Source organism: Podarcis cretensis, assembly GCF_951804945.1.
Source record: "Podarcis cretensis genome assembly, chromosome: 12".
NCBI classification, from domain to species: domain Eukaryota; kingdom Metazoa; phylum Chordata; class Lepidosauria; order Squamata; family Lacertidae; genus Podarcis; species Podarcis cretensis.
In genome coordinates this window covers 54,802,954-54,830,036 of record NC_137181.1, presented here as the reverse complement: position 1 = coordinate 54,830,036, position 27,083 = coordinate 54,802,954, and the positions used below count along the sequence as shown (strand labels likewise).

Below are 27,083 nucleotides of genomic sequence, written 5' to 3'. Positions count from 1 at the left end.
TGTTGATTAAGCAGTATATAAATCTAGTTAGACAAACAAATATAAGATTAGATATAATACCAAATAACTACCTAATGGTAAAGAAGCATAGTTATATTTATTTGGACAAGATCTTAGATTGTGACTTTGTTGCTCTCAACAGGAATTTAGCTACAGTTTCTAAAACAGTCACAGAGAAGAAGAAAAACATAGCATCATTGAAAGGTATTCCAGGTTGCAAAATGGTTACTAAGTGGTTAAATGACCACAGTAAGAGCACAGTGCAGCTAGCTTAGTTTACTTTTGCTATGCAAAGTTGACGGCAAAACTTAGCTATCAAGAGCATGAGGGAAAGTAAAGGTAAAGGGACCCCTGACTATTAGGTCCAGTCGTGGCCGACTCTGGGGTTGCAGCACTCATCTCGATTTATTGGCCAAGGGAGCCGGCGTACAGCTTCCGGGTCATGTGGCCAGCATGACTAAGCCTCTTCTGGCAAACCAGAGCAGCGCACGGAAATGCCGTTTACCTTCCCGCCAGAAGGTACTTTGACGTGCTTTTGAACTGCTAGGTTGGCAGGAGCAGAGACCGAGTAACGGGAGCTCACCCCGTCGTGGGGATTCGAACCGCGACCTTCTGATTGGCAAGTCCTAGGCTCTGTGGTTTAACCCACAGCACCACCCGCGTCCCTTATGAGGGAAAGTATGTCCCCTTAATTTGTCTCCAACATCTCACGCTGACTCTCAGTGATGGACCAGTGATCTGCAACTCCCTCCCTAACTGAGCCACCCACAGATATCCATCAGGTCCCATGGGCTCCTGCTTATGGTCAGGAGAGGAATCTTGCACACCAACCCAGTTATTTTCTAAGTGTGTTTCACCAACAAATGGACTCATTATCTAAGGCTTAAAGGTAAAGGTAAAGGGACCCCTGACCATTAGGTCCAGTCATGGCTGACTCTGGGGTTGCGGCACACATCTCGCTTTATTGGCCAAGGGAGCCGGCGTACAGCTTCCGGGTCATGTGGCCAGCATGACTAAGCCGCTTCTGGCGAACCACCATTTACCTTCCCACCGGAGCGGTACCTATTTATCTACTTGCACTCTGACGTGCTTTTGAACTGCTAGGTTGGCAGGAGCAGGGACCGAGTAACGGGAGCTCACCCCGTCATGGGGATTCGAACCGCCGACCTTCTGATTGGCAAGTCCTAGGCTCTTTGGTTTAACCTACAGCGCCACCCGCGTCCCGTATCTAAGGCTTAATCATTATTAAAAGTGAGCCTTTTTTGTTTGAGCAAAACCTATAAAGGATGTAGCTGAATATACTCACTCCTCACATCCAAGGGCCTCCTATTTTCAGAAATTAAAAGACCATCTGAGCAGGTTTAGAAAATGCCTCCATATAATCTTCTCAAGGCCTACCAGTTAGGCTGATCACCATCCAACAGCCTGCTGTGGTTTTCCATGGATGCAATAATATGATGTTTGGTTTCGCTTTAACCTAAACTCCCACATTTCTTCTCATCTAGTATTTTCATTTATATTCTCAGTAGTTTAGCAGAGCTATGGTTACCTTAGGAGAACATGATCCGGATTTTAATTGAAAGAATGCTGCAGAAAAATGTATCGCTGAAGAACACGAACTTCTATAAGTTATATGCATGCGCACTGCCTGGGACAGCTTAGAACAGGAGTCAGCAAACTTTTTCAGCAGGGGGCCGGTCCACTGTCCCTCAGACCTTGTGGTGGGCCAGACTATTTTTTTGGGGGGGGGGGAATGCCCCACAAATAACCCAGAGATGCATTTTAAAGAAAAGCACACATTCTACTCATGTAAAAACATGCTGATTCCTGGACTGTCCGCGGGCTAGATTTAGAAGGCGATTGGACCAGATCCGGCCCCCAGGCCTTAGTTTGCCTACCCATGGTTTAGAATCAAATCTTGTTCTGTTGCGCGTGGATCTTGTACAAACAGAGCCACTTGGGGCCAATGAACAAAAAAGAGTGACCATAACTCAGTGGGGGAGCTGATACTTTGCATGGAAAGCATCCTAGCTTTGATTCCCAGAAATTCTAGTTTTTTTAAAAAAAGGTCGTGGTAACAGTATTGGAGAAGACTTCTGCTATGATCTTGGAGAGTAGACAATACTGGACCTGATGGGCAAATTGTCTAACCTGGAATAAGACAGTTTAAAAGGTAAAGGTAAAGGGACCCCTGACCATTAGGTCTAGTCGTGACTGACTCTGGGGTTGCGGCGCTCATCTCGCTTTATTGGCCAAGGGAGCCGGCATACAGCTTCCAGGTCATGTGGCCAGCATGACTAAGCCACTTCTGGTGAACCAGAGCAGCGCACGGAAACGCCGTTTACCTTCCCGCCGGAGTGGTACCTATTTATCTACTTGCACTTCGATGTGCTTTTGAATTGCTAGGTTGGCAGGAGCAGGGACCGAGCAACAGGAGCTCACCCCGTCGCGGGAATTCGAACCGCCGACCTTCTGATCGGCAAGTCCTAGACTCATGGTTTAACCTACAGTGCCACCCGTGTCCCCTAAGACAGCTTACTGTGCTCAAAACAACTCAAAGCACTCATGGCGGAGCATCCATGAGGATCAAATAGCACTAGATTAATTAAAAAAACCTAACCAGGCATTAAATCTTTATATTTCTGAAGCACGTTTGCTTTGTTTTCAAATAATAACAACAGCATTTAATGGAAAATTTCAAATAAGGGATTCTCTCTGTATGTCACAAAGTTGTTACAGTGTTGAACCAAGACTGGGAAAACCCGGGTTCAAACTCCTGGTTAATCCAAGCACTTCAGTGAGTATTCTTGTAACTAGACCAATTTTCTCAACCGAACGTACCATACAGGTGAAGATAAAATGGAGGGAGGAAAGAACCACAGATTCCGTCCTAAATTTAATCAATCATTCATTCAAACAGAAGGAAGCCTTGGAACAACATGTTCATTCTACATTGTTAGCTGTCTGAAGATGCAAAAGTACTATGTTTTCACTCTCAAGCCATCTGAAAGGTATTCACCTGGATCCCTTGCAATAGCAAAAAATCTAGAATTATCTGCATCATTCAGACTGTGCACTACAGCCATAGCTGAAATGTGTTGTGCTGCTCTTGGTCTGAAGGCAATAGGATGTGTTGAAATAGCTGTGGGGAACACCAGAGCTACACCAGGGTTCCCCAAAAACACCTACAGTGTTTATATTTGGCAACGGGCTGTAGCAAGGTGGTTCAGCAAGAGCTCTGCATGCAAAAGATCCCTGGACTCTCCAGGTAGGACAAGGAAAAACTTGTTTTTGAAACCACAAAGGGCTGCTGCCAGTCAGTGAAAAACCTGTGGCCCTCTAAATGTTGTTGGCTGGGGCTAATGGAATTTGGAGTCCAACAACTTGTAGAAGGCCACAGATTACCCATTTCTGGGATGGACAGCTAGGTGGACCAATGGTCTAACTCAGTGTTAGACCCAAACACTGGCCCTCCAGCTGTTTTTGGGCTACAACTCCCACCATCCCTAGCCAGCAAGAACAGTGGTCAGGGATGATGGGAATTGTAGTCTGAAAACCACTGGAGACCCAAGTTTGGGAAACATTGGTCTAACTCAAGGTAAAAAAGATTTCTATGTCCCTATATACACTTGTCTAAGTCTGCTTTGCTCTCCTTCTCCTCTTGTTTTGATCATCTCATGACAGGATGACCATTTCCTTAATACACATGGGCTTAGCCTGACACTTAAAGGTAAAGGGACCCCTGACCATTAGGTCCAGTCGTGACCGACTCTAGGGTTGCGGCGCTCATCTCGCTTTGTTGGCCAAGGGAGCCGGCATACAGCTTCCGGGTCATGTGGCCAGCATGACTAAGCAGCTTCTGGCGAACCAGAGCAGCGCACAGAAATGCCGTTTACCTTCCCGCTGGAGCGGTACCTATTTATCTACTTGCACTTTGACGTGCTTTCGAACTGCTAGGTTGGCAGAAGTAGGGACCGAGCAACGGGAGCTCACCCCGTTGTGGGGATTCGAACTGCCGACCTTCTGATTGGCAAGTCCTAGGCTCTGGGGTTTAACCCACAGAGCCACCCGCATCCCAGCCTGACACTTAATACTCCTCAATTGACCAGGGAGACTCAACACCTGAGAAGGGTCAGGAACTATAACTTTGGAAGAAAAACAAACTAGTTTCTCACTCAGTTGTGTGGCTTGAAGAAATATATGTGACCTAGTGCTGAACACCTGAATGTGCTTTTTTAACTTTAAATATATTTTCTACATCAAACCTTACTTGTGCAAAAATACATCTAGGCAGCTCAAAGAAATCCAGCAACACAAACATTAAAAAAACTGTATACTGAGAAGAGACATTTCCTGGACAAAATGCAACAGGTTTTTTTTTAACTTACATTTTTTGATAAGATCAAACAAGCTGACAGCTATACACATCCGGAGAGAGGAAGTTCAAAAGACAACTAAAGATAAAGTAACAGCTTCTTCAGAGCATTTTGTGATAAAACAATGTGCATCCTTTTACATTCCTTGATACAGATTTAAAAGAACAGGATAAAATAAAATGGTAAAATGGTAAAATAAAAAGCTTACACACTCAGGTTTTGTAAAACGACACTATTTAATTACCCATTCATTAAACTGAATGGCAGCTAATGAAATACCCCTATTAGATATTATGAACCCTATTCAAGTGTTCAGCCTGAACACATGTGTAGGGAGCTGGGTATGTTGGTCCTGGTTGAGACTTAACTATTCCCTATCCGTGTGGACTGTTCTCCTCTCCCAACCTTCAATCTTTACTACAAAGATATAAAGAGACCTTCTAACTGTGTGTAGCTGAGCACTATTAGAACTCTCCTTGAGATCACGAACCTTGAAAACTCAAAAGTTCCCTGTCAAACCAACCCCCTACATTAATAATAATAATAATAATAATAATAGTAATAATAATAATAATAATAATAATAATAATAATAATAAGTTTTATTTATACCCCACCCACCCCGGCCAGAGCCAGGATCAGGGTGGCTAACACTAGTAAAATTACAGTAAAAACATAATGGGAGGGGACCAATTTAAAATACGGGTTAAAATGTAATTTAAAATGCAGCCTCATTTTAAAAGTAGCCCATAGATCAAAACCATAAGGGGAGGGAAACATGAGGGACAGACTGAGTCCAAACCAAAGGCCAGGCAGAACAGCTCTGTCTTGCAGGCCCTGCGGAAAGATGTCAAGTCTCGCAGGGCCCTAGTCTCTTGTGACAGAGTGTTCCACCAAGTCGGGGCCATTACTGAAAAGGCCCTGGCCCTAGTTGAGACCAATCTAACCACCTTGCGACCTGGGACCTCCAAAATGTTGTCACTTGTGGACCTTAAGGGCATACCAGGAGAGTCGATCCCGTAGGTATGTGGGTCCTAGGCCGCATAGGGCTTTAAAGGTCAAAACCAGCACCTTAAACCTGACCCTGTACTCCACCGGGATGAATGTGATGTAGCCCACCCCAATGTAGCCCTCATCAAGATCAAATTGAATACCTGTATAGAGCTATGCTGTTCCTCCAAAAAATCTATCACATTTGACAACACTACACATGTGGAAATATTTTATTCTATGGTTGGATCCAAGCTTAAGTTAGCGGTTCTTAAGTTAGCGTCAACTAACCTGCTCCGTTGATTTCAGTGGAGTTAAAGGATGAAGGTCTGGACCAACACATCATTTATGAAAGACCTAACATTTTCCAGGAACTGTAAAGGTAAAGGTAAAGGGACCCCTGACCATTAGGTCCAGTCGTGACCGACTCTGGGGTTGTGGCGCTCATTTCACTTTACAGGCCGAGGGAGCCAGCGTACAGCTTCCGGGTCATGTGGCCAGCATGACTAAGCCACTTCTGGCGAACTAGAGCAGCACACGGAAACGCTGTTTACCTTCCCACTGGAGTGGTACCTATTTATCTACTTGCACTTTGAGGTGCTTTCAAACTGCTAGGTTGGCAGGAGCTGGGGATTCGAACTGCCGACCTTCTGATCGGCAAGTCCTAGGCTCTGTGTTACCCACAGCGCCACCCACGTCCAGGAACTGTACAAGTATTAAAAGACAACACAATCCCTGTCTGGGAGCTTACAATCCATTAGACATTCTATAAAAGGAAAAGGGAATGGGGGAGGGGTGCCAGGGGAAAACAGATCCAGCCACTATTTTTGCATAATTCACAGAAGCACATATGCAACCCTTGTGTCTGATTCACTGTTTTAGAGTTTGTCAGTGCAAGTATCTCCACACTTGTTCTAGGAAGGGGAAGGGGAATTCTAATAAAAAAAAATAAGGAAAGAATATTTTCTTTGGCACCGGACACAGATTTCCTGCTTTCTTCCATGATCTCATTAGTAAGTGCTGAAGGCACACCCACAACTCCAATTCAGCAAATTCTGGTTTCACATCTTGGAGTCCCTGCTTGTTTGGGGAGGGCTTTTTCAATAGAATTAATTGCAGAAAAGCTCCCCCAACCCCGCTGCTGCACAGCTGAATCTATTTTTGGATCATGAGATCACAGGTGTTGACTACACAGGAAGTCTCCAAACGAAGGAAAGAAACATCCCTGGGGGGTTTCAATATAGTTTCTCCCCCTCCGAACTCTCCTCTACCTTTGTAACTGCAACCAGAAACATTAGCACATGGGAAAAGAATCCAGTGTCTAAAATGCTGTAAGTAATGTGTCCAAAGTATGACAGAGAGTGTTAGATCAATCTAAACAAAACCAAAACCAGAAATCCTTGAATCAGCGTGTATATATATCTGAAGTCATGCATTTGAGAAAGCTGAAGTGGTCTGGCAAGAAGGAGAATATTAGTACAGTTCCATTTGCAAGGAAATCATTTAAAAAAAATAATAAAAATCTGCAAACATTTGGAGAATTTTGAAAAATTGTTTGCATTCATTTTCTGAAGTTAAATTAAAGCTTTTATGCACCTTAACTACCGGAACTCAATCTAAGGTCAGATTTAAGACCCAGTTCAGCCTTAACTCCACATAAGGTTTACCTATCATTGACACCTTTAGATATGGGAATGCAGAGAGAGAAAGAAGGATATCTAGGACAGTCTTCTTCAAAACTTGCACAGCAGTGATTCACAAGGAGACCACCAATTGCTATGCTAGAAATTTAGAAGAATCCAAACCAAACTTGGGTCTCCATCATCCCTGACCACTGATCCTGCTAGCTAGAGATGATGGGAGTTGTAGTCCAAAAACAGCTGAAGTTTGTAAAACACTGATCTAAACTGATATAGTGAATACTACTGTTAAGGACTGAGCTCCCAGTGCATTATCAGCACACATTACTTGGGAAAATATATAAACACTCAAACCATCAAGTTCCAAACTGAAAACACAAAAGAGCATTTGCATGGTGAGAAGAGAGGAAGGAGGTTGCCAGCAAGAATTCAAACAGGTTTTCCTTTCATTTGTGTTGATTTCCCTACATGTTAACTCTTTCTAATTCTGCATTTGAAAAGGAATTTACTTGAGCTAAATTGCTGTTTAGATGGGCTGGATGTGAAGAATATCCAGCCCTGTCTGTAGACAGGAAGTTCTGGAAATTTATGTGTGTGTGCGTGCGTGCGTGTGTGTGCTTTAAAAAAACAGAAATCAAAAGATGCTTGTGAATTTTGCAGAGCAGCTCTGCAGATGCAAGGTTCTGAATTATTGCTCAGGATAAGCAACTAAATGTCTCTGTGTTTATCCAAGACAAGCAGCCAAAAACCTTTATAGGTTCTCTCATTGCTGTTTGTAATACTGAATGCCATTTCAGCTCAAAGGTGGAGCTACTTCTGGATTTCTCTTCGCATGCTCTCCGGGACATGCTGATGTAAGATTATCATCAGCACAAATACTAGTTCATTTCTACCAAAAAAGGAGAAGTCTGTTCCCTCTGCAAATCAGGTTCTTGTGATAAAATGCCATTAAAGCTAGAGGATTCTAACAGAGGCTCCCTTAAGAAAGCGCTGGCGAGAGTCTCATTTTGGACTCGCTTGTGTTTTCTCTGTCTTTTGGAATCCTTCTTGGACTTCTTTCCTTTTAAGAGAGACTAAGCTATTATTTCTCCAAAGGACCAAATTTATCACCAAGTCGGTTATCATGTCAAGGAAGGAATTACATCTGAATCAGCTAAAGAGCAAAGTCTATTTTGGTTTTTCGGTCAAAATGCACAAGGCAAAAATGGAAAGCTTAAAAGAGACTTTCCTCCAGAATAAGTTCTCAGATTAAAGATGGGCGACATCTCGCCAATTTAATAATATATATATTTAAAGGTTGACTGGTCCCGGCCCCCAGGAGACCCGCCTCTCCTGGCCTTAAGGTGAGCACTCATCCTGGGAGAAACCAGTTCCCTCCGCCTCTCTGCCCTGAGCCTCTGCAGTTCAGGAGAGGCTGAAGGGTTACTGGACCCAGGGGGAGACTCACCTGTAGGCACTGAGTCCTCAACCACCTCTGGAGCCAGAGTGGATTCACCTGGTGCCTGCTCCTGAGGATCCAGCACACGTGCAGGCGCTTCAGAATCAAGGCCCTGCCCCAGTTCAGCCGGCCCTGGAGGCGGGGACTCCTGTGCAGGCTGGGATTCCTCCGGTTCAGCCTCTGAGTCGGATTCCCAGGCCATCACACTCAGAAATGGAATCGGGAAGGTGAACAATGAGGGCAGTAGTTGCATTAATTCATTACCTGACCCTAAGGTGCTGGGATGGGTTACAGCATTAAAAGCAATGTTAAAAATAATTTATAAAAATCTTGTCACGTGGGGTAGGGAGGAGAAGGTATTGGGGCTTGTGGGGGAATGGCAAGAGGGACAGCAAAGAGCAGGGGTACAGCCCCTCGTACGTAAGATATTCATTTTGCGAATGTCAAAATGTATTGCTTTGTAATCACCAAAAAGAAAAAAAAGGGGGGGGGGAGAAATTATCAGAATTAAAATCTGACCCGTTTGGTAAACACAACTGTAACCACAGGAGGTCATAGCTGTCAATGTTTCCCTTTTTTAAGGGAAATTCCCTTATTCCGAATAGGATTCCTCACAAGAAAAGGGAAAAGTTGACAGCTATGCAGGAAGTTAATACAGTATGTGTGCCTTGAGTTTTAACAGGAATAGTTTTTCAAGAATCGTCTGTCATTCTACAAATTAAAATGAGTAAAAAAAAAAGTCACTGAATCCAGAACACGACTTAAACCTTTGCTTCTGGATCACAAGTGTTATACTGTAAAAGTGCCACTCTTTTTTTTAATCACTTGTATGTACACCTTGCAGGGACGCAGGTGGCGCTGTGGGTTAAAGCCTCAGCGCCTAGGGCTTGCCGATCGAAAGGTCGGCGGTTCGAATCCCTGCGGCGGGGTGCGCTCCCGCTGCTCGGTCCCAGCGCCTGCCAACCTAGCAGTTCAAAAGCACCTCCGGGTGCAAGTAGATAAATAGGGACCGCTTACCAGCGGGAAGGTAAACGGCGTTTCCGTGTGCGGCTCTGGCTCTGGCTCTGGCTCTGGCCAGAGCAGCGATGTCACGCTGGCCACGTGACCCGGAAGTGTCTCCAGACAGCGCTGGCCCCTGGCCTCTTAAGTGAGATGGGCGCACAACCCCAGAGTCTGTCAAGACTGGCCCGTACGGGCAGGGGTACCTTTACCTTTCCCTTTTATGTACACCTTGCACAGTGAGACATGTAGGAAGGTGTTGCGGTGCATTTTTGCATTGGGTCATTTTTACCATGGTTCTCCACCAGGGCGCACACCTGAATTCTATGCCATGAATTAAATAAAGACTGGTGTGATCTCTGGGCTGTTGTCTATGTGGTGTTACTAAAAGCTATTGCACTAGAATCAGCCTCTCGGTTTGGATTTAGGGAACGTGACATGGAGAGGGAGTGGAGCTATTTTATAAAGAACACAGAGCTGTCACTGAAAATGTCAGCCCCATGAATTATCTGCATAGTCTGCTCTCCTGTAAAATATATAGCACCAATTGGGAGAATATAGGTGTGGCCAATGAGGCACGTAAATTCATTCAGTTTCATCAACTGGGGTGGGTAGGAAGAAGGTGAGACATTCTATTGTGGCTTATTAATACTTCGGTTGCGATTAACAATTTCAAAGCTCTTGTTCCATAAACACTCTCACACTCACATAGTCCATTCATTCATTAGAATGATATACGGCAAAGTTTTTAAAAGGCAACTGTGTCTTGCTGCCAAGGAAAAGAAACTCCATTTCTTAAGAGCCAAAACTAATACTTCTCACATACTGTGAAAGGCCAGAAAGAAGCCTCTTTACAGAACTTACTTTGTATGGAACAGATCAGACACTGTTTCATAGATTTCATAGAACTATAGAGCTGGAAGGGAACTTAAGGTCATCTAGTCCAACCCCGAAAAGCAGGAATCTCAACGTCCAGTTTGAAACCATACCGGACCCTGCTTAGTTTTGAATTAGTCTTTATTTTGCGGAGATCTTTCTTGATTTAAATCCTAACAATTTAATTTTGTATGATCTTCTCCTGTTAATACTGAAAAGGACCAGTTACCAGCACTACACTGATTACATTATGAAAATGAATTTTGCTAATATTAAAATTTAGCTGGCCTTGTTCATGTGTAACGCTAAGACAAACCATGGGTTGGTGAGAATGAACACAGATATATATTTTCAAATAATGCACACTCACTCTTGCATTTAGAAAGTCTTTAAGGGAGGGAGATAGAGCAGCTGACAAACTACTGGAAGCTGAGCTGAAACTTGTCTTTGATTCTGCCAAATCCAGATCTGCAGGCCAGCTCTAACCACTAAACTTCAAAGCCCTTACTGGTGCACAGAGAAAGACCACAAGAAGTTATCAGAAAATCAATTCACAAGTGAGCTGAAGAGAGAAACAAAGAGTTAAGGGACTAACGTGGAACTGGCAAGACCATGGAAAAGGATGCTGTCAAAATGATATTTAAGATAAATGAGCTTCCTCTGCTTGCCCCTTTAATCTGAGCCTAAGCCTTTTAAAACCAGGATATCTGCAACCAGTTACAGTAGATGCAGTAGGTTCTTACATCTGAAGGGCAAACAAATCCCAAGCAGCTGAATTTCTTATATATATATATATATAACTTATAACAGCAACTCCCCAGTGAAAAATAAAAAGGAAACAGCAGCTGATCAAGGATGTATTTTCTAGAAATCTAAATGCTACAGATGGGCCATAAATGAACTATATTTTGGAAGATAAATCTCAGTTTTTTGGTTTTTTAAAAAAGTAACACTAATTATAGGCAGAGGAATAGGAGATTGCAGTGCTTGAATGAATGACACAGTGATCCTATGCTGTTGCCTTTTTCCTGTATAAATCAGTCTTCAGTTATGGCCAAAAATGACTATACATATTAGAAATAAGATGAGGGTTGTTTATGTGTTCGTGTAGAAAACCACCTCCTTCCCTAGAATAAGCTCAGATAAATGAAGGCAACTGCGTGGAGCGTAGAAAAGAACATCCCTTTCCATACGGAGACCACAAATCTTCTTAATTGCACCTTTGAATCTGTTAAATAAAAACCCTTAAATCTCTCCTAAGGAGTAAATGCCTGACCAAATGGAATGAGAGCACGTAAGACAGGAAATCAGGCCTGTTTGTACAAAACAGACATGCCCCAAATTACACGGTGGCATGTCCAACTTGGAAAAGAGACCTTTTTTGGAATTACCACAACAAGGATTATGGATTGACCAGAAGTTATGTGTTGTGCATGTGGATGTCATATTGCTATAACATTTCAGGCCAAGTCTTTCTTTATCAGTGTTCTAAGGCCTGGTCTACACAATGCAGCAGGATGAGGCAGCAGAATAGACTGTACCACTTCAGATTATTTGCAGGCAGATTTTCATTACATGGAACGGGATATTTGCAACTGGTATGGCCCACTTTTAATATAAAGTGGTACAGTCCATCCTATTTCATTCTGCAGCTTGGTGTACACATACCCTCCAACATTTTTTCAATTAAAATAGGAACGTCCTATTCCATGATTGATTTTATTTATATATATATATATACACACACACACACACACACATACACACACACCCTGCCCATCTGACTGCGGTGCCCCAGTCACTCTGGGTGGCTTCCAACATATATAAAAACATAAAAAACATTAAACATAAGAAACACTTCCCTATATAGGACTGCCTTCAGTTGTATTCTAAAGGCTCCTTGGCTCAGAGGGTCGCAAAAATCCATACCCTCTGATGGAAATAGGGGCGCCCTAAGGAAAAGGGGACGCAGGTGGCGCGGGGACGCAGGTGGCGCAGGGGACGCAGGTGGCGCTGTGGGTTAAAGCCTCAGCGCCTAGGGCTTGCCGATCGAAAGGTCGGCGGTTCGAATCCCTGCGGCGGGGTGCGCTCCCGCTGCTCGGTCCCAGCGCCTGCCAACCTAGCAGTTCGAAAGCACCTCCGGGTGCAAGTAGATAAATAGGGACCGCTTACCAGCGGGAAGGTAAACGGCGTTTCCGTGTGCGGCTCTGGCTCGCCAGAGCAGCGATGTCACGCTGGCCACGTGACCCGGAAGTGTCTCCGGACAGCGCTGGCCCCTGGCCTCTTAAGTGAGATGGGCGCACAACCCCAGAGTCTGTCAAGACTGGCCCGTACGGGCAGGGGTACCTTTACCTTTTACCTTTAAGGAAAAGAGGGGTGTGGTAGAGGGACGTGGGTGGCACTGTGGGTTAAACCACAGAGCCTAGGGCTTGCTGATCAGAAGGTCGGCGGTTGGAATCCCCAAGATGGGGTGTCCTCCTGTTGCTCAGTCCCTGCTCCTGCCCCCCTAGCAGTTCGAAAGCACATCAAAGTGCAAGTAGATAAATAGGCACCATTCCGGCGGGAAGGTAAACGGCATTTCCGTGTGCTGCTCTGGTTCGCCAGAAGCGGCTTAGTCATGTTGGCCACATGATCCGGAAGCTGTACCCCGGCTCCCTCGGCCAATAAAGTGAGATGAGCGCCGCAACCCCAGAGTCGGCTGCGACTGGACCTAATGGTCAGGGGTCCCTTTACCTTTAAGGAAAAGCAGGACATTCCGGGATCAGGAACAGGAATGGCTTCTGTAAATCTGGGAACTGTCCTTGGGAAATAGGGACACTTGACGGGTCTGTTGTACATGAATTAGCCACACACTTCTTCAAAAATACCTGCTGAGACATGGGTTGGGTTTTTTCAGTTGTAGATGTGTCTAATTAAGTCTATCATGCAAAATGCATAGGATTTGGAAAAAAGCCAAACTATCTCTCAACTGAGCATCATATTTTATTACTGTGAAGCTGCGTGGAAGTTTAACCCATTTCTGCCCGCTTCTAATAACTCAGCAGCCTAATGATTCTGCACTGTAACTACATAGTTTTCAAATGGATTTAGTGTCACCTCTGTTAGGCAGATGGGAGACATATGAAAGATAGTATCTAAAATGGGATAGCAAAACAGATACAACTCTTGAAGTTGAATGGCCAAGCATTCAACATTAGGGCTCTAGTACATGTAGCAGCTGCACAAATGGGGGGGATTTTGCTAGGGCAACTTTTTAATTACCTTGGAACATGACATGTTATCAACATAATTATAAAAAGTATCAGTTCTAATCTTAAGAGGCTGACCACTCATTTTAAAATTTGAAGATAACATTTAGAATGTAATAAAAATACTCTGTTCTCGAACACAATCCTATTTAGTTCTGTCCAAAGATAAATCCCACACAGTTCCATTGGACTTACTCCCAAGTAAGCAGGTTTGGAATTGCAGTGTCAATGTAGAGCATGATAGCATATGTTTTGACTGATTACAAGGATTACCCATTCTCATAATCTGCCTGCATTTAAAAATTTAATGCATTTTAAAAATCAAATAACTGAATCCACTCTAGGCTGCTATAACTTGAACCATTTACCAACAGGCGATAGCTTTTATTGGAAGCTTTTTCATCACAGAAGGCTCAAAGGTGTTTGTAGCACATACAAATGATACTGTGTTACATGGCCAGACTTAAGCCTAGTTCTTATTGAAGTGGGAACTTGGGGGCAGGGGTGATGGAAACTCCTTCACAGAATAACAGTCCTACTCGTGAGAAGACTAGGCAAGAGCAACATCTGGCTTTTGTTAGGAAAAGCGCCCACCTGTACTCTGAAGCCACGGGCTTATCACTTTCATGAGAACTTTAATGTTTGGTTACTTGTTCATGATTGCTTTGAGACAAGAATCCTCCATGAGCTGATAACTGACTGGTTTTTTATCCTGTGGAAACCACAAAGCAACTACAGTGGTGCCTTGCAAGACGAAATTAATCCATTCCGTGAGGCTCTTCGTATAGCGGTTTTTTCGTCTTGTGAAGCTTAGCGGATTAGCGCTATTAGCAGTTTAGCGGCTTTTAGCAGATCAGCTGATAAGCGGCTTATCAGCGGATTAGCTGATAAGCACCTTAGGGCTTAGGAAAAGGAGGGGAGGGAAAAAACCCCGCAGGAACTCGCAAGACATTTTCGTCTTGCGAAGCAAGCCCATAGGGAAATTCGTTTTGCGAAGCGCCTCCAAAACGGAAAACCCTTTCGTCTAGCGGGTTTTCCGTCTTGCGAGGCGTTCGTCTTGCGGGGCACCACTGTACTTCCAATGACTGGCCAAACAATGGCTCAGTTCCTCACCTGGGCTACTGGTCCACTTTCCTTGCACTCCAGGTCTTTCCCATCATGATCCCATCTCTCTCTCACACACACACCCTTCTCGAGATAGCTCCTTTACCCATAACCAAATTCCACTTAAAGGTAAAGGGTAAAGGGACCCCTGACCATTAGGTCCAGTTGTGACCGACTCCGGGGTTGTGGCGCTCATCTCACTTTATTGGCTGAGGGAGCCGGCCTACAGATTCCGGGTCATGTGGCCAGCATGACTAAGCCACTTCTGGAGAACCAGAGCAGCGCACGGAAACGCCGTTTACCTTCCCGCCAGAGCGGTACCTATTTATCTACTTGCACTTTGGCGTGCTTTTGAACTGCTAGGTGGGCAGGAGCAGGGACCGAGCAATGGGAGCTCACCCCGTCGCGGGGATTCAAACCGTCGACCTTCTGATCGGCAAGCCCTAGGCTCTGTGGTTTAACCCACAGCGCCACCTTCAACCAAATTCCACTTGCCTTCAGATTTGACTTGAAAGACACTATGGTAAATGTCCCATGGACCATCTAACATACTGCTCATCATCTCTGCAACAGGCTTTTGCAAAATGGCAATTTTGGATTCTTTCCGGAGCAGGAACTCATCGTCATTGGCACATATGGACTGAAACACTGCCTCAACGTGCCACTTCACCAATGAGAAAACTGGCCAAGTATTCCATCTCTCTTTTAGGTAACCAAGTATTCCATCTCTCTTTTGGGTAACCTACTGAGAGTCCACCAAAGGAAAAAGTATAGCACCCTATCACATTTCCAAAAACAGACCAAGCTGCTCTGAGAACATTTCACTTTCCCCTTACAAAACTGCTGGGGATAGAGAGCCTTAGGGAAGGAGAGTCTGAGAATACTTTATTTTTTAAAATGTTTGCATCTAGGGGAAAAAGAGAGGAGCATTTCCCCCCATGCTGGCACAAGCCACAGAGATCACGGCAGTGCCACCAATGCTTCAGGCACTGAAATAAAACAGCAGGATTGCTGTTAGGGCACTGGACACCTCTGGGAAGAAGTCATTGGCCAATGGCTAACCATGGTTTGTGTACCAGGAACCCCCAACAGGCTTGCTCACGTCTCCTCCTCACTCACACTCTTTCCCTCTTCTCTGTTCATCTTTATAAACATGAGAGTCCAATCCACTGCTCAATGCAGCGTCAGCAAAGCATGATGCTACAGCATCCCTAGAAATGCGTATCCAGCCTCTGAGTTCCACTAGGCAGGAACCCAACTTAGCCTTCAGTCAAGGAAGGTTGCTAGTTCAGAACCCAAATTCTAGACCAGAGGTAGGCAACTTTATCCAAGGATGGGCCGGTCAACAGTCTGTCTATCAGAGGATGGGCCAGAGGGTGTGCGCACGCGTGCTCTTCCGGGTCGGAGGAGCGCCCGTGTGCGTGCACACATGCTATTTCTGATGCTCCTCCAACCCGGAAGTGCACCAGAAATAGCATGGCCTCTTCTCCATCCCGCACACATGCACACACGCTATTTCCAGCACACATCCGGGTAGGAGGAGCACCTGTGCACATGCGCACAGGCACCATCAACCAGAAGTTGGTTCCCGCACCGCACCAGTAAGAACAGGGGGCGTTGGGTGGGTGGGGGGCGGCAAGGGTTGCCATGGGCTGGTTAGATAAGCCTCGTGGGCCACTACTGGCCCATGGGCACCAGGTTGCCGACCCCTGTTCTAGACAAAGCAGTACTTATAGCCAGGACATAACTAATAAAATAATAATAATAAGGGCGGCTAAAATTCCAGTTAAATGTTAAGTCTGACTCTGCAACTCTCACAGTTGATATCCTGAGTGACTTCAATAAGCAGATCAGGACTGGGAACATCTCCTTTTTAAAATGTTCTTAACAAGAGGGCAGTTTGCTTTTCAGAACCTGTTCCTACCAAATTGTCTAAATGAGCTAGCAAATGAAAGAGGACAATTACTGAGCAGTTCCTGTCATTAAGGCATATTGATATAGAACATGTAATTGGGTGAGGCCCATTTCCAATATATATAATTATCATACGGTTGGGATTTCAGTTCAGGGTGTCATTTATCTACAGCACCATCTCAAACTGCCACTCTTAAAAGCAAGCAAAACTCTCTGGTGTGAAAGATGCAGCTCCTTTCTAATAAAAACCGATAAACTTCTAGGTCTTGTTACAAAGAAAATAAGCCCAGAGGTCAATGCCTCTGGTTGCTGCAGAAAAAGGAGAAAGAAGGAGGCCATTAAAAGCTGTCTGTTGTTAATGACCTACAGAGGTCATTAACATTAGGCTCTTTCATTAGAACACAAGCCTGACTTCAAAAGAGTCTAGGATCCCAATTTGCTTGGAAGGGTATCACTGATTTCAGTGAAACTTCCTTCCACAAGACAATGTCCTGTTGTTTTGAGTAATAACATACTCCAATTGTTAACTACAAAACCAAAGTGTGCAAAGAAGACCAGGAGAACAGCGGAGAAAATCCTTCAAATTAACTCAGCATTCTTTGCTTAACGTTTTTTCATTTCTTTGGGTTTATTTTCAAAGGACTCACCCCACTACACCCACCCACCCTCCAAATGTTCTTCTGTTCAAATTGACCATAGGCTGGATTGAGACAAAGCTAGTCACTTAGATACTATAAAAATCAATGACTAATTTGAATCCTATTGATTTCAGTGGAACCTAAGTTGGACTTGGTTTGTATCCAGATCCACTACTATACACTTCTGATACACATTCAAAATGTGTTCTTCCTATACAGTTGTACCTGGAGGTCGAACAGAATCCGTTCTGGAAGTCCATTCGACTTCCAAAACCAAAGCGCAGCTTCTGATTGGCTGCAGGAAGCTCCTGTAGCCAATCAGAAGCCATAGAATCCTCATTGAACATTCGGCTTCCAAAAGAACATTCAAAAACCGGAAACTCACTTCCAGGTTTTGATCGTTCAGCAGCCAATTTGTTCGGGAGCCAAGGCTTTCAAGATCCAAGGTACAACTGTATATTGATCAGTACAGTAGCAACCATCCAAGAGTATAGAAGCATTCTAAATAAAGTATTTTTTGTGGGGGACAGGGGGAAATTTCTTTATTTATGAAATATCCACTGACAACTAACCTTGCAGAACATTTGCCACACAGATGGCCATTTCTAAAATAGCAATGCTAGGACAACTAACCAAATGATGCAAGGTTAATAAGCAGGCACACTTGAAAGAACACCTCAAAGAATCCTCTCTATAATGATGCACAGTTTGAGGACTAATTGTCCCTTAAGCCTATGGAAAGCAATCTTTCAGCCTCTGGCCAAGGCACTGATGCTGGCTGGCTACAGAGCAGTGTGGAAACAAAATAGCTCAATAAATGAAGTCTTTTAAATATCAATGTGCCCTTTCTCACCCCAGTGAAGAGGAACAGGGGGTTTGCCCAGAAATCCCATTAACATGGCTCATGAAATTTCAGAGTCTAAAGGAAATGAGAGTCAGCAACAATAACACTTGCATGGAAAGTAAATGCTACTCTAATAATTACTGAGCCAGGGCATATTTCGTCCTTTAAATCTTACCATTAGATATTCAGTGTCCATGCACCTAATATACATTTTCGGGAGTTTACATAAGCCATTTGAAACAAAGAGCCAGTTATTGTCCTCACTTCTCGTAGCTACAATAACCAGATGAAAGCATATTACATTTAATCTACTAAGCAGCGCTTAGCAGGCACATGAAAAAACAAACCGAGATGCATGGCAGGTTACTGTATATCAGGAGGGCTATCCGAGGGAGATTATAAACCTGGCAGCCAGGGTGGTCTTGATTCTGAGGTTTACCTCTGCTGAGAATGAATTTCAGGTGGCAATATGGGGGAAAGATGGGCCTCTCCTGCTGGATCGTGTTCATTAACAGAGCAGCTGCTAAAAGTATCCGAGCGAGCTGCTTTTTTCAGGGGAAACGGGCTTTACATAGGACCACTAAACACAACGCCATTATGATGTTGTTGTTGAGGTGGACAGGTCTGCTTGTCTCTAGGGATGCGCTTGTGCAGCAGAAGAAATATGTTGACTGTTTTTTGTTGACTGTTTTTATGTTTTTATGTGTTGAAATGTTGAAAATCAATAAAAAACTTGGGGGAAAAAGAAATATGTAAAGTGGGACATGGAAGACACAGCATACCTTCACTGATGGGTGGGACCTGTCATAGCTCTCAAGAATCAAGGGAACTTGGAGTCACTTGAAATCACTAAGAGTCAAAGGGGCAATGCTAGCTGCAGATTTGTATCTTTAGTTATCTTACTTAGCTAATGCCTCCTTGCAGCTGAAAAGCAGGGGAGGTTAGCTGAATGAAATAATTAAGAGATAGTAAAGCTTCTCTCCCTCCCCCATTTCTCAATACGTCATCAAACTTTGGGAGGTTTAATTTAGGTTTTACATTTTGTAAATTGTATAATTTTAGTAAAGGTAAAGGTACCCCTGCCCGTACGGGCCAGTCGTGTCCGACTCTAGGGTTGTGCGCCCATCTCACTTAAGAGGCCGGGGGCCAGCGCTGTCCGCAGACACTTCCGGGTCACGTGGCTTGCGTGAAAAGCTGCATCTGGCGAGCCAGCGCAGCACACGGAAATGCCGTTTACCTTCCCGCAAGTAAGCGGTCCCTATTTATCTACTTGCACCCGGGGGTGCTTTCGAACTGCTAGGTTGGCAGGCGCTGGGACCGAACGACGGGAGCGCACCCCGCCGCGGGGATTCGAACCGCCGACCTGATGATCGGCAAGTCCTAGGCACTGAGGTTTTACCCACAGCGCCACCCGGATGACAAAAAGAGGGGTGTGTAAGTCTGCTCCCAGACTTTGGAACTCCCTTCCTAGACTGTATTATTTTGGGAACTGCTTTTTTTAAAAAAGGCTTTCAATAATGCTGTGCTGTTTTTAATATCCCAATACAAGAAGAAAGCTAAAAGCATCTGGGCAATCAAGTGAGAATTCTTTTCGCTCTCGCGATCAAACCAGTGACTGCAAGAATATTAAGAACAGCAAGAAGCTGCAGAAAGCTTCTTCTGCACAGAAGCTTTTATTTGTAAAATAGCTTAATAAAGATAAATAGGAGAGCCAAGCTCCCTTGATTTTACACCCCTAGGACAAATGAAAGCAGTTAAAACTCCGCTAATCTCCATGGTCTGAAACCTAAAATAAATTAACTTATAGAAGTTAACAAAAGGAAAGTTCCTTCTCTTCCTCTCCTTGAGGAACCCCCAAAAAGCCTGGACCCACCCCAAAGAAAAACCTCTCTGGGGGTTCAGGAGGACCCTACTGAGGAATATGGGTCAGGGTGTGGGGAGCTGTTGTGAGAGGAGAGAACAGAAAAACTTCTTTCCATGAAGCGAGGGGTCAGAGGTGACTGCGGGGTATAGGATGAGATTAGAAACTTTCCTTCCATTTCCTTCCATAGTTTATCTTGAAGACCAAGCTCATGACTTCAGATTAACAAAAATACAGCATTGCCTGTCCCCAAGGCTGACCGGCTATTCCTACTTTTTGCCACATTTTGATGAAGAAGAGCTCTCTGGAGAAGTTGAAGGCAACGTTCGTGTCATAGGCATCGTCCCCAATGTTGGAGATGGTGATGTTCAGGGAAACGTTCTTCACGGCTCCCAAAGCCAGATAGGGAGCCCTATCACCCACGCTGTGAACAGAAACGACAACAGGTTAACCCTTTGCTACTCCTTCCCATCTTTTTTCAATTCGCAGTAGAGAAACATGACATCTCACTTGAAAAAAACGCAAGTCAAAAGAGTTCTCCTGTTACAGGGAGACAAGAATGAAGTGTCTGGCTCACCTCCTAGTCAGTCACTGTGTGGCCAGGCCAAAAGCATTACTTGAGACCACAATGCAAATCAGAGATCATGTTTCATCCACCATCAGTGCAGTTACTGTGCACTGAAATGAATGAGAAAAATGGATTGGCCCCACGTGCACCACACGGAGCTCACTTGAGGAAGAGGGTTGGATAGTATTGCATACAAACTGAACATTAACCTAAAAACACTGTAACTGCAAGAAAGAAAGCAAAAGAGAATAGAATACAGTGGTGCCTCACAAGACAAAATTAATTCGTTCTGCGAGTTGCTTCGTCTTGCGATTTTTTCATCTTGCGGAGCGCGGATTCCCCAGGTATTAACGGCTTTAAGAAAAAGGAAGCAAACCCGCAAGACGTTTTCGTCTTGCGAAGCAAGCCCATAGGGAAATTCGTCTTGCGAAGCAACTCAAGAAACGAAAAACCCTTTCGTCTTGAGCGTTTTTCGTCTAGCGAGGCATTCGTCTTGCGGGGCACCACTGTACATATGTTGTCAATAAAGCAACGTAAGCCATTGTGGACATGATATGCCATTTCACATCACTACATCCTCTACAGCAGCAGCAGCAGCTTGCTTGACTGAGTCAATCATAAGGAGGCTGTGACTATCTGGGATTATTGTGGAGTCTGTAGGAACAAAAAGCAGTAACTGAAAGCACAAGTTGATGCACTGCTGGACCTCTTGCAGAGAGGTCATGTAGGCAAAAGTGAGTGCTTGCAGATGATGCCTTCTTTGCAATTCTCTAAATCGGCATCAGAGCCAGGTTTTCTCAACCTTGGATCCCCAGATGTAGCTGGAATACAACTCCCATCCAGTGGTGTCTCAAAGGGGGGCGGGGGGCGGTCCACCTGGGGTGCCGTGTCTGGGGGGGACAAGAAGGCACCCCATGGGGTGCTCACCCCACCGCCCCTGGGTGCGGCGGCACGAACGGCCATTGCGCCACTGCAGCCACGTGGAGAATCCTCCGTTCGCATCTGCAGCCACGAGCAGAGGATTCCGCCACTGTCCGTATGGCGCTTGAGTGGCGCCGACAGCAAACTTCCTATGTACAACGCATGCGTGGTGTCAAATGCATGCGCTGTATGTAGTGACGCTGCACAGGCGCCCTACATAGCGATGCCACGAATGCGTCATAGGTAGCAACGCCATGCATGTGCCACAAGTAGTGGTGCAACGCAGCCGGCGGTTTGCCCCACCCCGGTTGTCGGTTAGCCTTCGTTTGCCCCTGCTCCCATCATCCCTGCTGAGAAGGGCCAGCAATCAGCGATGATGGGAGCTGTAGTCCAAAGATATCTGGGGACTCAAGGTTGATAAAGGATGCATTAGACTGTTCCCAGAAGGCCTGAACTGACCAGACTGGGTGCACCCTGTCTGGGGAGGGGCCCCCTGCCTTGAGTGCCTTTGTCAAAAGGTGTTTATAGCTCAGATTTACCTCTATTTTAAAAAGTTTAATTCTGACTGAAGACACAACTACATGCCACCTGTCCAAATACATGGAAGCGTACTGGAGGATAATTGAAGTGCAGAAGCAGCAGGCAGCGAAAGGGTTAAGTACACTCCAAATCTCCCTCTTGGTGCTTTTGGTGGGTTTTAACATTTCTAACATTTCATTCATTCATGGAACAGATGTAGTCCTTCCATCAAAAATTGATTTCAGGGCTACTGATAATAACACAGCTATTAGAAATGCATCCCTCATGTTTTTGTGACATGAGCATCAGTAGTGGCACACGTGGTGAGGAAGAGCCACAGAGTCATCCTTGTGATATTGGCATTGATGCTGGGCTGCAGTAGTGCACCACCACTAATCCAATTCTCCCACCGCTGCAGCCCCACACCCCCAACCTCACTGCCAGCCCAGTCCCATCAAATTAAGTGCCAGCCCCACCACATGTCAATCAATCTCCTTCCTTGGCATGCAGAGGATACAAAAGTACATAAATCAAAACATAAAATGGGCGCCTGTTCATAAGAGGAGATACTTTAAGAGGAAACATAATCAGGTTTAAAAGTGCCTTTCAAGTCTTGCAGCGATGTAGTTTAGTGGCATCTCTCAGAAATGTTGCTACATTCTCCATAATGTCGCACCTATGACTGTTCAGTACAAAGGAAACCCTGGAGAAGTCGGGGCAATTTAACCTTTCTTTCAGCATGGAGTTTAAATATTTATCGTGGATTTTTGCATTAAATGGGCAGTAAATAGAACACATGGTTCTGAGCTGTTTTGTACTGCAAGGACAATCCCTTTCTGAATATGGAATGCACTGCTACAGGTGCATAAGAGTTTGACTAAGAAGGTTATAGACATGAGGTTGTAGCCTGAGGTTGTAGCCCCAAAGATTGCAAGACTATAACTCCCATCAACCCCAACCTTCTGGCTCAGAATGATGGGATCTGCAGTTCAACAGCATCAGGGGGAGGGGCTACCCCTGACTTTAAAAAAATATTATTCCGGTTTAAAAGCATTCGAACTATAGAAATGACTGGCAGAATCCGAGACCTGGGAGAAGAGTCGGTAGAAGAAGATTGGAAGAAATTTAAAGACTATCTACAAAAATATTGTAAAATTAAGGAATGTTAGAAGGATGTTGGAATGAAGTTATGTGGTTTTAGCAGTAATGTTATAAAGGAGTATCTAAAGATGGATTGTTAACAGGTGAGAATGTGAAGTTATGATATATTAAGATAAATTATTAAGATAAAAGCAAAAATGGAAAGGATTTGCTGAAATAACTAATTGAACTAGAATACAAAAAAGGGAGGTGTGAGGAGGTCAGGGAAACAAGTAAATGAAAGTCAAGACTTGGAAAGGTTGATTTGTTTTTAATTGTTTTTACTTTTTTGTATTTTGTATTTTTTGCTTCTTTTTTGTTTGTTTTTCTTCTTTTATTCTTGTAACTTTTTTGAAACTTTAATAAATATTATTTTAAAAAAATAAATAAATAAAAGCATTCGAACTATATATACAATAAACTACTGATCGCCATACATACAGGGAAGCCCAGAATTTTTCACCAGGTTAACAATGAATAAGGATCATGGGTCACTATCTGCAGCTGCTGGTTATCTCATAGAGTAAAATATATGAAAAATAGGGAATTTTTTTAAAGTAGTCATTAAGTGCAGCATGTATTCCACCCTTGAGGGGAGGGGGGAGGGGGATTCTTTGGAAAGTACGAACTAAATGTCTGAACTGAAGGAACTGCCATCAGATTCATAGCTTTAGGGTACTTTATTGAAAACCTCATTGGTTTGAGTCTGACAGAGGATTTCTAATCCCCATCACAACAGCAACAGGAGACTGAGCTTAGGCCTTCCTTTCAAGACAGCAGTTTCCTGAGTCATTAAATCTCAGGACATCTGGAATGAATCAGGTACACTTTCAGTAAGAACTGGATTAAGAAAAAGAATCTCTCCATTGGCAAGGGAATTCCTGAGCCCTGTTTGCTTATCCGGGGCATGATGTCATCGGGTATGGATTGCCTTCAGTGATGTATGAACTGCACTGCCCATGTGGTGCCATCCTGCTTTAGCATCTGCAGTTCATTAAACAGGAAGCGCTGCCGTCATCAAAATGTGTTGGTTGAACTGAAATTGTTCAAGGAACAACATGACCCAACAACATGAGGTTAAGGGGTGATATGATAGCCATGTTCAAATATATAAAAGGATGTCACATAGAGGAGGGAGAAAGGTTGTTTTCTGCTGCTCCAGAGAAGCGGACACGGAGCAATGGTTCCAAACTACAAGAAAGAAGATTCCACTTAAACATTAGGAAGAACTTCCTGACAGTAAGAGCTGTTTGACAGTGGAATTTGCTGCCAAGGAGTGTGGTGGAGTCTCCTTCTTTGGAGGTCTTTAAGCAGAGGCTTGACAACCATATGTCAGGAGTGCTCTGATGGTGTTTCCTGCTTGGCAGGGGGTTGGACTCGATGGCCCTTGTGGTCTCTTCCAACTCTATGATTCTATGATTCTATGATTCCATGACCCATGCTTCATTGGGACACAAACAAACAGACAGGCACAGACACCGTCCTTAAGGAATTGAAGATGTAAGCAAAACAGTAAATGAAAGAGGGATATCGGTTTTATTTTATTAACTGATTAGCATTTATGTGGGCAGCCTAGTTCCTATCAAGGGGGAGGCTGGTTCCCATGGCCACTGAACTCCTTAGCCAGACTTATTTTAAGTCTGGATTGCTCTGTGCACATGTGAATATTGTCTAGATTATCTCTGCTTAGAAGAGGTTTCGCTCAAGAATTTGACTGTCAAAGCATTCCAGTGGGGCTTATATTCCAGTGGGCCTTAGGCTCATCAAAACATTGCTTTAGACCATGATAAAATCAGTGCTTAGAAAATCAAGTTATATAATAGCACAGGCAAGGAAATTTGTCGTCTGCAGATTCTTCGGTTTATCCAGGGCAAAACTTAAGCAGATGACTGCACAAGTTTACAAAATCTCTACGTATAAATAACATGGCGAATCAACATGAATTAGCATGTACTCAAGAACACACAGTAACTGGAACACTTGAGGTAGCTGTTATTTGTGCTCCGGTATAACCGATAAGTTAAATCAGGGCTGGGGGAACTGGTTTTGACTGGAACGCCGATCCAGAAGTGGCCAATCCTTCACAAGCAATTTTGCTTTAAAAAGCATGTAACAGGACAGAGCAACATGAATGGGGATGGAACAAACCTGTGATCAGAATGGATTATTTTCTTCCTCAGGGGCTGATCTCAATACTGACTTCTTTGTTTGGGGGCTTTCTCTCGTGCTTTTTATGGGAATCAAAGTGCCTCTCCTCTTTGTTCCTTGCTTGTCCAGGTAACAAGAACCCATTCCCTCACCCCACAACATCCTTTCAACAGCCCCACAAAAATGCAGAGAGGGCAGACTTTCAAAGGGAACAATAATAATCGAGAAATTCTGTCCTCTGGTTCAGTTCAACTATAATGTGGGTCTCTTCTTTCTTAAGAAACGAAACAAAATCCACTACTGCTAGTCAACTGTAAGGTTAAAAACTGTAAAATCTAATATGCTACGGCAGTTTCTGCCTAGGGCTTATTCACAAGGCCACAATAATCATTTAGGGTGTCATCTGGCTCAATTCTTGTTAATGGGCTTTTGCCATTAACTTGAAAGAAAAACTTCCCATTAAGTCAATGGAATGTGGCCACACCCTTGATAACTAAATTGGTGGTGTGCAAGACCTATCACAGATCAGCTGTCATCAAGAGAATTGCCTTGGCAAGTGAAAAGATTAGCTGCCAATGGACACCGGGTTATCCATTCCTAATAGCTATCTCCTTCAGTTATGTGCATTACGCCTACCGACACATTTTGTTACATGACTCTTTAACTATCTCAAATCAGAATTTGTTCTCTCTCTCTCTCTCTCATTGGCAATTAGAAATCTAAGAAAAACCCACTCTGGTTTGTCTCCATGCTAATTAAGAGCATTTATATATAGCTGTATATTTCAAAGCGTTTTCCCTTCCACTTCTTTTTTTCGTCTGGGAGACTCATCACCCTAAGAAAAGAAACAAAACAAAACAAAAAAAGACCACACCAACTCAAATCGAACTCATTTGCTTTGTGCACAGCAGGATTTCCTTGTGGGGTTTTCTGTGGCTTTGATTCATATCATTTGTAGTAATTTCTGTAGCAGTACACTGGGTGTTCCAACAACCCTAACTGTTTATCAGGCAGATGTTCATATTAAGACAAAGCCAAGTTCCTCTATTTGATTTTTTTGCCGCCGAAATACAGTACAGGACCCTGCCCTTGCTGGAGACCCTTAGAGGTGAATAAAGTGCTCGCCTCCTTTTCTTCCCTTTGGCAAATGACTGTATCATTGAATTGGCGACAAGATTGCACTGGCCTATTTATTCTGAATGTTTGTAAGTGATGCCAATAAAGGTTTGATGATGATGATGAGACAGACTAATATAATATATGTATAAGTTGTTAGTGCAAGAAAGCCTGGCAATATTCATCCCATGAGATATATTCTAACGTTCTTTGTAACTTCCAATAACATTTCAATACCTCTACTGGCATAACAAAATGGATTAAGTGGTTTCAGATAGACTTTAAATAAAAATAAATCTAAGGTCATAGAAACATATGAGATCGGCATCACGCAAATCTTTAGCTTCTTTTGATTCTCAGCTTTCACCTTTAAAAATGCCAGCTCCTAGGCCTCACAGTTGCAAAGGTTATGAATGACAATATGCCAACAATGTGTGATAAAATATAAGCAGCTGTAGAATCCATAGGTAAAGGAGTTAAGTTGACTAGAAGAGTTAAAAGGGAGGACCCTGAAAACTCACATGCTTAATGTTGGTGACAGAATTCAACTTTGGGGAGCAAATAAATTTGATTTTAAAACAGCAACTGCAAAGCACTCAAAGCCCTAACAACAGGGGCTCAGAATTGCCTGTTAACTGTAAAACTGTTGTCATCACATTGCTCCATCGTGTTTTCAGTCCCACATGTGGACATTCTTCATACCATATTGGCTCCTGTGCATCTTTTTGTATTATGTTTGCAAAT

At 43.9% G+C, this 27,083-nt stretch overlaps 1 protein-coding gene across 1 annotated transcript in view; it reads right to left on the bottom strand.

Moving 5' to 3' along the window:
- The window catches only part of ITGA9 (integrin subunit alpha 9), a 234,436-nt gene that overhangs the window by 56,070 nt on the left and 151,283 nt on the right, over positions 1–27,083 (bottom strand). Inside the window, exon 18 of the mRNA XM_079947527.1 lies at positions 20,201–20,351. Coding sequence (XP_079803653.1) covers positions 20,201–20,351 — 151 coding nt within the window. The remainder of the gene's footprint in view (positions 1–20,200; positions 20,352–27,083) is intronic.